The sequence below is a fragment of the Epinephelus fuscoguttatus genome, linkage group LG19 (assembly GCF_011397635.1).
Source record: "Epinephelus fuscoguttatus linkage group LG19, E.fuscoguttatus.final_Chr_v1".
NCBI classification, from domain to species: Eukaryota; Metazoa; Chordata; class Actinopteri; order Perciformes; family Serranidae; genus Epinephelus; species Epinephelus fuscoguttatus.
The window spans coordinates 25230356-25242804 of record NC_064770.1 but is presented as its reverse complement, the minus strand read 5'-3'; the positions used below and the strand labels follow the sequence as shown (position 1 = coordinate 25242804).

Below are 12449 nucleotides of genomic sequence, written 5' to 3'. Positions count from 1 at the left end.
GAGCACTGTAGCCTGTCTGGCTTCATTTGTGGTTTCATATCAAGGACAAGTAACTTTCCATACTTTGTGTAAAGTATATTTGAACGTACAACCATGAAATTACACATTTTTCTGTTGCACATCATTATGTATACACATTCTTCTCTGACCATACATTATGTTGCTGTTTAGCTCTTGATACATTTGTTGTTATAACAATGATACAATAGCCATGAAAATAGTTGCGTTTAATTCCATTTCTATTTACACTGAATCCAGGAAAATGTACAGGAGTGAGTAAGCTGTCAGTGATCTACTAGAAGCCCAGATGTACACACAGTTCATCTTGTGAGCTTTTTTTTCTATCCAGTAGAAGTCTAGTTCTGTTTCTTCAGGATCACACAAAATGTGAGCCAGTTCCAGTTCAATCAGATCACAGATCTACAAACACTCTGATTAAAAAAATACTACAACAAAAACAGGAAATATATATCTGGATACATAAAAATAGATAAATCTAAACAGGAAATTGAAGGTTGTATTGAGAAGCATTGAGTTGTAGAGTAAGAAATACTCAGTTTACATTGTTATTACTCTGAGAAACCAGTCAGTCATGTCATAGTCCATGTTTCTATACAAAAAAAATCTGGTTTGTGATTTCTATGACACTAATACTGTATTTTTTAGTTCACTTATATATATATATATATATATATATATATATATATATATATATATGTATATATATATATATATATATATATATATATATATATATGTATATATATATACACAAGAGGGGAAAATGCAAACTGCAAAATACAAACTGTCATAAGAAGGCTTGTGTGATTTTGAATTTAATCTCATTGTATTCTGTTCTTGCTCTTGGTAATAAAGTGGTACTATGCCCATGTTTCAGCAAGATGATGTACAGCCATACGTGACGGGATCATTATTCAAAGACAAACTATTGTTTGAAGGCCTGTGTGTTTTGATTGGATCTTTTTGTCATGTGTTCTTTCTCTTGGTAATGAGGTGGTACTAGGCCCATGTTTCAGCAAGATGATGTACAGCCACATGTGACAGGCTCATTGTTGAAAGACAAACTACCTCCTCACAGTGATGTTGTAGGCAACAGGGCCTTTGAATGTGAACCCCAGGTAGAAGCTGATGTTTTCATTACTATGAGGCACTGAAGGAACATGAAGAGGAACCATACTAAACTTCTTTTTCTGAGGGCCTTCAAGGTACACCACTCCATCTTCAGTCCATCCAGAGACACACTTCAGCATCGTGGCAATCTCAGGCTTTTTCCATGCCTCACCTCTAAACCACTTCATGCGTTTCTCAGAGACAGAGAACCCCTTTGTGACTGTTTCAAATTTTTTCTTGTGGACAAATTTGTCCAATCCATTCCCATTGCCCAGGAAAAAATGGGTGTAAATCCTTCTCTTTCTCTGAGGAATGTCCTTCTTCTTGGTCCAGTAGCTTTTATCCAGGTGTTCAACAGCTGATCGCACAATTTCATACTTTGTCTCTTTCTCAAGGGCTGTGTCATGATCATCAGGCCAAAACAGCAGGGTAAGCAAGAACAGGGCACCTGGTAAACATTTCCTTTTATCAGATGGGAACTGACGACAGAGTGCCTGAAGGTCTTTCAGACGAGCTACCTTTTGATTCTGTGGTGACAGGCAGTTCAGAGAAATGTGGGCCACGATGTAATTCACAATATCCCTTTGACCAAATTTGGCCTTGATTGGATTGCTGGGGTAGAGAGAAAGGATGTTCTCTAGAAGACACACTGCATCCCTCTGGTCAGTTAGCTTGGAGAGGATGGATGTGATGTTACCTCCACCAAGATGATAGATGATCATGCGTTTTTGGAAAGGAGTCAGATTCGCTGGGATGGATTGCCTATGTTGTAGAAGTGCAGTAGAGTAAGCTTCACTGAAGTACTTCCCATACTCTGCAGATTTTTTTGCCAACCATGTCAGCGGATGGCTTATCTTCTCTTCAGGTCTTTCAGGGGTCTCCTCTTCATCTTCACCGATGTCTGTTTGGAAGTAGCTGAGGTCTTCTGAAATCCATTCCAAGGCATCTTGCATTGACTTGTGAAGTTTTTTCACACGGCCATGAAATGGTTCCCAGGCATCTTTAACTTCCTCTGGAATGTAATCAGTTAACAGGTACTTCATACACTCCGAGTGGCCGTTGGCTCTGTTTGCAAACACTTGGGTTGAAGAGATCAGTTTGAGCAGGCTGCAGCCAACCTCAACTTCAGAAAAAAAACCTGAGCTGTTAAGGTTTTCCATATCTGCGTTAGCTGCTTTCTCACATTCTTGAAAACACTCCAGGGCTTTCAGCGCAGTCTCCACAGCATCTGCTGTATTTTGAGCTGTCTTTGGTACATTGTCATGGTCAATGGCTTTGCATTTAGCTTGGAACCATTTCCTGTACACCTGCCCTTTTGTGTCAAGGATGTATGAGTTGTTGGGCTGCTGTTTAGCTGCTGTCTCTGCCCAGTGTTTTGCCTCCTCAAACTTCTCATAAGTATAATGAAGACGAGCAAGTTGTTGTGCAAAGAATGGATCTTTATGAAAACACTGGAATGCTTCCTTGAGTAACTCAATTGCTTTGCCTGGGCTTTTCTCCTTTTCACACACATGCTCAATCAGAGGTGAGAAAAAACTATCATATTTGTCCCCTTTGCTTATTCTGGCTCGCCTAATGAAAAGTGCTCTCAGAAATGACAGATATTCGTCCCTTCCAAATCGGTGCTCAAAAAGCACAGTATCACAGAGCAAACTCATTGCCAAACTGCTTTGGGTCTGTTGGTTCCCCAAAAGTTGCTGGAGAATTTCTTCTGCAACGAGTGGGTGGATGATTCTGATTGATTCAATGTGTGTCTTGTCATCTCTCAGGTGCAAGAACACTAGTTTAGCCTGTTCGTTGAGAGATTTCTCAAACTTATGTTGGCGAAACCTTTCCAAGTGAATAGGTAAGGAAAGCCAAGCTTCACAATGGGACTGAGAGATGAAAGAGTCTTGAACATAAGTGTTCAGCAGTGCTACATAGAGAATGAGGTGAGTGACTTTGTCTTCACGGTCAATGCCTTGGAGCAAATGTTTCACAAACTTTTGAACGTATTCCTCATTGAAGCCTTCACTCATCAACACAAAGGTCAGGATGAATTCAGGCTCATATCGTTCTTCAAGTGCCTCTCGTTTTCCAGCAAATTTTCTTTTCTCTTGAACAGATAGTTTGTGAGTGACAGACACATTCTGTAGTGGAGACTCCTTGCATCTTTTCTCTGGATCATGGGATCGTCTGCAGCTCAACAAAATGAAACACAGAGTTCCATACTGGATCCTTTTGGTGTTAATGGCAACCTCCAGTTCATTCCTGAGATCAGCTAGATATTCTTTGTCCGAGTCTTCAATGAGGAGCAGCACAGGAAGACATGTCTGTGGATCTTTTTCTTCATATTCTCTTAGTTCAACTGCATGTTGTGCAACAAGAGAAGCTGAGTATGAAGGCTTCACAACTGCACACCTTAGATCTTTCCTGTTGTTCCACAGCACTTGTCGTGCCACAGTGCTTCCTCCACTTCCTGGATGATGGTAGATGTTTATACTGTTCACGGGAGTTTGATCTGCATTGCATTTCAAAGCATCATTGAGCAGACTGGAAACCTCATGATATGCATCTCTTTCAATCACCTCTTCTACATACTTGTTCTCAGCAAGCCAGAAATTCAACCAGTTCACTCTCCCGCCACGATAGAACTGCTCTTCAATGTTTGCTTTCTCCTCATTGATGAATTCTTCACTTGTTTCATGACAATGATCGACTGTCAGAATTTCCAGAGAATACATCTGTTCCTCTGCCTGTGTTTCAAGAAGACATGTCCCTTTCACAAAGACTGGCAGGTGTTTGCTGGCACATACTTTTACAGGTTGTATTTGCTGCAGAGTTGCATTAACGTGACTCATTTTCATCCCAACAATACTACAATTGTTCACAGTTTCTGTTCCACATGACCCCTCTGCAAAGCTTTGCCACTTCTGGAAGTTTTTCTGTGATTCACAGATACAGATGATGTCTTCATGGCCTTCCATGTCTGTGAAAAACTCATTAAAAGTGTGCAAGAGTGGTTTCTCCACTGGTGATGTGAGAAGAAATATTACCTGGAACGTCCCTTTTGGCAAGATCTGTTTACAGATCAAAGACACTGATTCCCGCAGGAAAGTCATTTTTGTCTTGATCCAGGTCATTTCATCACATGGAGTTTCATTTCCTTTGAAGTCAGTACGGCCATTACAAAAGATCCAGCTAGTCTGCTCGAACAGATGCAAGTGACTTGTGAATTCTTTGATGGTCATGTCACCGGATTTCTCGTAGCTCTGCAGAGAATGCATGTTTGCAGCATGATGCTGAAGGTATTTACTGCAAAGACCTGAAATCTTTGAGTCTGGGTCAAAGTCAAACACACAGAATAAGTTCATGTTAAGCAGCCAATCAATGTTGCAGAGGTCATCAGGGTTGAATTTGTTTGTGACGAGTATGAACCATTTGTCCTTTTCAATGAATTTCTTCCCACTAGTCATTAGCATTTTGAGTTTCCTTCCAAGGTCTTGGCAGAATTCTGGAGCGCTGAAGAACTGACCTTTCTCTGCTTCTTCTCTTTGGGCATCCCGATCTTTGACACGCTGGTAAAAATCACTCAAGTCTTTGTCGCACACTGGCTCTGTTTTTGAACCCACCCTCCGCAGAATCATTTCTTTCTCAAATTCTACTTTGTTGGTTGACTCTTTGAAGTTTGGCAGACGAACCGAATACACCTTGCTCTTAACAATACCTATTGAAGGCACAATGTCAACCTCTACCACATACCTCTTTTCTGTACTTTCTCGATCCATAACCTCAATGAACCTTGGTGGCCGCACACACTGGCGTACATGCTCCTTGTCAGAGAAGATACTTTTTTCAATGTAGTCCAAAGCATCTACGTAAATGTCTTTCTCTTTTACAGGGACACCAATGATCTCACCATGCACGTATCCTGCATCCTCCTTGCTGTCCATCACACCAAAGTGTATTGTGCCATTTGTTCGGATATTCATACAGCCTGTAGCAAATTTAAGGACCTCTTTTGCAAACTTAGCCTGGAGTCTTGTGCGATCCAATGCAGCAGCTACAGCAAATGACTTAAATTCATGGCATGGAGATATCAGGTTAGAAGCACCTGATTCAGGTTGCAGGACTCTATGCTTTACGTATATGAAATCAATCCCTTCTTGATCAAATGGGCGTGGTCTGCAGTCTTCCTTTGAAGTCAACACACATTGTTCATGAGCACTCTGTCTGTTCTTCAAGACATCTGCTGGTGGACCTTCAGTTATTGTAGAAAGACATTCCACTGATTTCTGTTCCAACTCGGTTGTTTTGCCACTGGTGTACTTTTTCTTCTCTTGAGATTTTTGTTTAGCGTTGATGAGCTCATCTCTCTTTTGAATAATCAAATGAGCAGGCCCTGATTTCATGCGAATCTTTGACTTCAAAAAGTCCTCATCCAGTGCAAGTAGGATCAGTCCATCTACCTCTTCCTCATAGATCTTTTCTATGTACTGCTCCTTCACTCCAATAGACCTTAACCAGGTGCTTACTTGAGATTCAGTCCAACCCTTGGGTGACTGCCCAAGTTCATCAGCTGCATAGTGAAAAAAGACAGAAAAAAGCAATATGTTGGAATATTAATAAGAGAGTCAAGGATGCACCATAGTTGTCTTCCACACTTTAGCTGTATTTACAATTTGCAGATATTTAGTAGTAGCACATACTGTAAACCCTGGCAATATTCTAAATGTTCTATTTAGTCAACAAATCCCATGAAAAGTCCAAAACCAACCTGTGTCCAAATACTGTCCAACTTCCCTAAGCTATGTGGCTCTTGGCTCCTAGCCCACTTATTCCTATTGCACACTTAATTTTTTTAAAAAGTAATTCACATTTTTTTGGATGCTTGGGGGCAGAGAAACAAGCTGTAAACATGACACTGACATATGAACGTATAAAACAGATACATTGATGTCTAAAAATAGCTGCAAGTGGAAATTTAGTTTATGACAATGAGTGGTGAAATTGAACCAAAACAGTAAAGTTGTGGTCTGTAAAGCCAAAACAATGTGCTCAAAGTGTTCCATGCAGTTGATTGGAACTGCAGCATTGGATGGAAAAATGTAGGTTTGTCACATTATCATCTAACTCAATGTAAATATAAAAATGTTGACTGGCGTAACTCTAAAAAGGGGTCCAAATATAACAAGTGCGCTAACAACAAGAGATGGTAAGTGGAATATTGTTGTTTGTTGTTCATCCTATAGGCCAATTGCCCAATAGTTCTCCTCTTCCAACTCTGTAATCCAACTTCTGCTATTAGTAACTAGCTAGTAAGCTAGTCAGAAAATTAAGTTATGGTTAGCTAGATATAACAGATGAACACCCTTATCTTGAGAAATGGCTTGGCTGCCAAGGTCCATTAAGGAAGTCACATCAGGTGATGAGGAGGTTGACAAAGAGTTAAATTGCTTGTTAACTATCACTAGCAAAATCTGTGCTCTGAATACATTGAACAATCAATACGTGTCTACAACTGTACACGCTCTCCAATCTGCAATCACTGCAGAAAACTTTGATGACCTGCATTTTGCCAAGAATCAAGATGTAAAGATGAGAATGAGAGTGAGGGGACCCGACATGTCCCTAAACCTTTGACACTGTGGCTCCCGATCAATGAATACAATGAATTTTGCATACTATTGATGGTACAGCACCATTAACTGTAGAAATGAGCTGATCATTACTGTAATGTGCTCCTCTTAGAGAGTGGGTACAGGTTGTAAAATGCCCCACAGTACTCCAACTTCCACACCTATTACGGTTGTAACGTTGTCATTTCTTTAAAGGGGCAATAAGCGGAAATTCATCATTTCTAGGTTGAAGGAATTAAAAAATCGCTATGAGAAGAACTAGAGGTGTAATTTCATCTGGAGTATAGCATGACATCACACACCCTCTCTCTTTGTTGAGAGAGGCTGTGCGTTCATGTACATTCATGTGAATCGCCGCCTCCTCCCTCCTCTCAGAGCCCTTGGCCCTCCCTCCCTATGAAAGGCTACAGCCGGGGCGCTGGTGGCTTAGTGGTAGAGCAGGCGCCCCATGACAAGGCTGTCGCCGCAGCGGCCCGGGTTCGACCCCAGCCTGTGGCCACCTTGCTGCATGTCACTCCCTCTCTCTCTCCCCTTCACACTTGTCTGTCCTATCAAATAAAGGCCAAAAATGCCCCAAAAAATATCTAAAAAAAAAACAAAGCTACAGCTGGTGAGCAGTGGCAGCACATATTTTCGAAGCGAAATGGCGGAGAGCAGAATGAAACATTCACCTGAAGACGACCAGGATCCGACATTACCTCTAAAGAAACAACGGTCGTTGGCAAATAAGTTGTCGGATAGAGAAAGGGACAGAACCCGGATTAACATTGGCCTTGCATTTCCAAGGTGGAGAGCACTGCGAGAGCTAAAGGGGCTACAATCTGACTCAGAGCTAGCTCTTCTTCTCCTGGACAGGTAACGTTAAGTAACAACATTAAGTCAAATGTCTGTTTTAATTAGTGTTACAGTAATGTTAGGCACATGTCGCTATGTCGATTCAATTAAATTTAATGTTACAATCGTAGCATGGGTTAATGTCCAGAGCTTGAGTTATTAGCGGCCTGGTCCCAGCAATGGCCGGTCAGGCGTTACAGTTCTGTTAGGTGAGTAGCCCGGCAGCCCAGCTAACATTTGCAATTAGCACTGTAAAATGTAGCCAGGCTAAAACATCGCTCTCACTCAAAGAGAAGAGTAGGAACGTTAGCGTTAGCTCCCGGTGTTAGCACTAGCAGGGATCCGGTGATGGCTCGAGCCGAGTCGGCTGCCACTGGCCATTGAGGTAACTTACAGCTATGGAGCGCTTCTACCAGCTCTTCTAGTCACTGAGCCTCGCCTCCATCTCAGCAAATATATTACATTTATTACAGATACCATCATCATTGAAGTAGGCAGGGGAATAGCTAAACACAGCAGAGACCGAGAGTGAGTGAAAGACATCGCTAACTGATAAACTAAGTTTAGACGAGGTGAGTGGGGGGTGGGGTGGAGAGCAGAGGGAGAGAGGAGTGGCTCATAACACACGTTGTTTTGATCTACAGGCAGTGCACAAAAGCAAACCTAGCGGTGAAACGATTTCGCTTTTTGCCCCTTTAACCTCTATCTGATTGTTATGGCACCCTCTGACTAAACATATTACACTCAAAATCATAGCCTTCATTGATCATGTTTGGCTAGCTGGCTTAGGTCCCTCTCAACTAGAAGTAGGATGACAAATCCAACACAATGGCAACACCCTACTGTTACTCCATATTATGTATGTCAAAATCTCATATAGAACACTTACCCATGATTTTCTTTCTCTTTTCATCACATTATCAGCCTTGGTGTTTGTTATCACCTTCCATCTGTAAGAAAACAAACAAAAAACAAAAATGTTACATATTCATTCCATTATCATCCTGCATGTACAGTACAGGCCAAAAGTTTGGACACACCTTCTCATTCAATCCGTTTTCTTTATTTTCATGACTATTTACATTGTAGATTCTCACTGAAGGCATCAAAACTATGAATGAACACATGTGGAGTTATGTACTTAACAAAAAAAGGTGAAATAACTGAAAACATGTTTTATATTCTAGTTTCTTCAAAATAGCCACCCTTTGCTCTGATTACTGCTTTGCACACTCTTGGCATTCTCTCCATGAGCTTCAAGAGGTAGTCACCTGAAATGGTTTCCACTTCACAGGTGTGCCTTATCAGGGTTAATTAGTGGAATTTCTTGCTTTATCAATGGGGTTGGGACCATCAGCTGTGTTGTGCAGAAGTCAGGTTAATACACAGCCGACAGCCCTATTGGACAACTGTTAAAATTCATATTATGGCAAGAACCAATCAGCTAACTAAAGAAAAACGAGTGGCCATCATTACTTTAAGAAATCAAGGTCAGTCAGTCCGGAAAATTGCAAAAACTTTAAATGTGTCCCCAAGTGGAGTCGCAAAAACCATCAAGCGCTACAATGAAACTGGCACACATGAGGACCGACCCAGGAAAGGAAGACCAAGAGTCACCTCTGCTTCTGAGGATAAGTTCATCCGAGTCACCAGCCTCAGAAATCGCAAGTTAACAGCAGCTCAGATCAGAGACCAGATGAATGCCACACAGAGTTCTAGCAGCAGAGCCATCTCTAGAACAACTGTTAAGAGGAGACTGCGCGAATCAGGCCTTCATGGTCAAATAGCTGCTAGGAAACCACTGCTAAGGAGAGGCAACAAGCAGAAGAGATTTGTTTGGGCCAAGAAACACAAGGAATGGACATTAGACCAGTGGAAATCTGTGCTTTGGTCTGATGAGTCCAAATTTGAGATCTTTGGTTCCAACCGCCGTGTCTTTGTGAGACGCAGAAAAGGTGAGCGGATGGATTCCACATGCCTGGTTCCCACTGTGAAGCATGGAGGAGGAGGTGTGATGGTGTGGGGGTGTTTTGCTGGTGACACTGTTGGGGATTTATTCAAAATTGAAGGCACACTGAACCAGCATGGCTACCACAGCATCCTGCAGCGACATGCCATCCCATCCGGTTTGCGTTTAGTTGGGCGATCATTTATTTTTCAACAGGACAATGACCCCAAACACACCTCCAGGCTGTGTAAGGGCTATTTGACCAAGAAGGAGAGTGATGGAGTGCTGCGGCAGATGACCTGGCCTCCACAGTCACCGGACCTGAACCCAATCGAGATGGTTTGGGGTGAGCTGGACCGCAGAGTGAAGGCAAAGGGCCAACAAGTGCTAAACACCTCTGGGAACTCCTTCAAGACTGTTGGAAAACCATTTCAGGTGACTACCTCTTGAAGCTCATGGAGAGAATGCCAAGAGTGTGCAAAGCAGTAATCAGAGCAAAGGGTGGCTATTTGGAAGAAACTAGAATATAAAACATGTTTTCAGTTATTTCACCTTTTTTTGTTAAGTACATAACTCCACATGTGTTCATTCATAGTTTTGATGCCTTCAGTGAGAATCTACAATGTAAATAGTCATGAAAATAAAGAAAACGCATTGAATGAGAAGGTGTGTCCAAACTTTTGGCCTGTACTGTATATAGATGAATATGAGGTAAATGAAGCTGGCTCAGAGGTAGATTTATCTCGTCAAACTTTGTACTAAAACTTTCAAACAGGGGGTGTCGTTAGCGTAGTGGATAGTGCCAGCACCCCATGTACAGAGGCGATGCCTCACTGCAGTGGACGCAGGCTCGAATCCGGCTTGCGACCATTTGCTGCGTGTCACCCCCCGCTCTCTCTCTCTCTCAATAATTTCTTCTTTGTCTCATCAAAATAGCAGCTCCCAGATACTGGACTTCTGAGGCCAATACTTATTTACAAACACTTAATGCTGATGATGATATGCTATTATCAGATGACTTATCAACTTAAGTTGAGTTGACTTTGTTGAAAAGATTATTTATTAGGTAGATTAGTTTTTAAAAAATGAGAAGGAAAAGAAGAAAACTGAGATTGTAGTTTAATAAGAACAGCATTTAACAGTGACATTTTGTTTGCGAACAACCTATTTATACATCCGTCAGTGGTGTTAACTATTAAAAAGTTGTTGTTTTCCATAGCTGTTACCTGTAATAGCTCTGTGTCAACGCGAGAGCTATTTTAGGATGTTGTTTAACAGGTTTGATCAACAATAAATCATGATGCGGAAGATGACAGTGCAGTTGATAGTACAATGAACTGAATGTCTGTCCAGTGGGTTTGTCATGGGTGCAGTTAGGGACCGTTGTAAAAGTGCAAAATCCATTTAAATATTCACTACTTCTTTCAATATAGAAATTCTTTATAGAAATCTTATTCATGTTTTAGTATTTTCAATTTGATGTTGCCAATCTGAAGTTTTAATGTGTTGTGACATTTGACCATTTGTAAAAATCGATGTCTGAAACTGGGCCAGACTCCGGACCTCGCCCTCAACACCTTTGAACTCGTCTTTTGCTCAAAAAATGTATCTTGGAATCAAAAAGATAGTACTCAGAAAGTCACTGGAGACACTTAGAATCAGGTGCAACCGAGTTTAATGTGTTCACAAGCAACAACACATACAACTCATGAGTCAGGCTCCAGAACCAGACGGAGGACTCACTCTCTGCGCCTTTTATGCTGTGGAGATTCTAGTGAACCTCCACCCTCTTTTTCTTAGACTGGAACCTAATGGTGTATTGGCCAGCTATGTTCCAACATCCCTTCTTATCACTCTGTACCTACTGGTGTACAGGCTGGCCCGGCCATGACCCTTACATAACAGTGAAACAGGTGCATCTAACTTAGCCTTCCAATATGTTCGGGCCTAATCTTACACTATTTAAAAAACATTTAATCACAGTGATATACATTCACAACACATGGATGTTTTAGTGTGTTGTCAAATTGATGTTTTTGGATGTTGTAAAGTTGATGAATGTTTTCAAAATGCTGTGCATGTGTTTTCTCAATCTGCACTGCACTGTGCTCTAACGGCCATTGTAGCAATCAGCTGTCTGCTGTGGCCAAAAATGAGCGGTAAGCATTAACAAAAACAGCTAAGTTTTGGGCCACAGTAATGAGCAAAACAATGACTTACAAATTGCTTTAAGGCTACATTGAACTGAGAGGAACTGCAGAGATGACTGATAGTTCTTTGAGAGTTCATGACTTCAGGCGAAGCCTTTGAAATACAGCATGTGACCCATTGAGGACAAGTCCTCACAAGAAAAAAAGTGAAGGGGTGTAGGGGTGTGTGTGTGTGTTTAATTTAATAGTATTGATTATTGTTTCAATGCAATTGTGACTGATAAGACTTGTTTCTCTTCTTTCATAGCACAACAATCTTATACATACGTAAAGGTATACAAATCATAAATTTGAGAAAACATGCCCAAACTGCTATCACTATTAGTTTAGAACAATCGCACCAAAAGCCACATTTTCCCTCGCTTTTTCCTCATGGGCTCCTCCCAGGATATCTGTACTGAAACAAACCTCCATAACACCAAACACATAACCTTAGCCGAGATATAGACAACTATTACACAAGCCAAACAAACAAACAAAAAAACAGGACGCTTATTGCTCTTACCTCAGATAAACTCTGTAAGGAAATCAGCCTTTGTCCCTTTTCTGGTCTGGATTTCTCTTGCCGTGACAGAGAAACGTCAAACGCAGGACTGCTGTTACTTCCCCATAGATAGATGTATGAAAAGAAAAAAAAATCTCTGATTTATTGCTGGGCTGCACCTACTGCGCCTGCGCAGCTCACTAAGTTTCGCTTTTGAGGAAATA

General features: G+C 41.4%; 1 protein-coding gene across 1 annotated transcript; it reads right to left on the bottom strand.

The window, feature by feature from the left end:
* Window positions 1-752: 752 nt before the first annotated feature.
* On the bottom strand, window positions 753-12380 carry LOC125880121 (sterile alpha motif domain-containing protein 9-like). The gene is made up of 3 exons (XM_049562407.1): window positions 12247-12380; window positions 8473-8533; window positions 753-5689 (listed from the first exon to the last, which is right to left on the bottom strand). The coding sequence occupies exons 2-3, from the start codon at window positions 8474-8476 to the stop codon at window positions 1086-1088; spliced, it is 4608 nt and encodes a 1535-aa protein (XP_049418364.1). The 5' UTR covers window positions 8477-8533; window positions 12247-12380; the 3' UTR covers window positions 753-1085.
* Window positions 12381-12449: the final 69 nt, after the last annotated feature.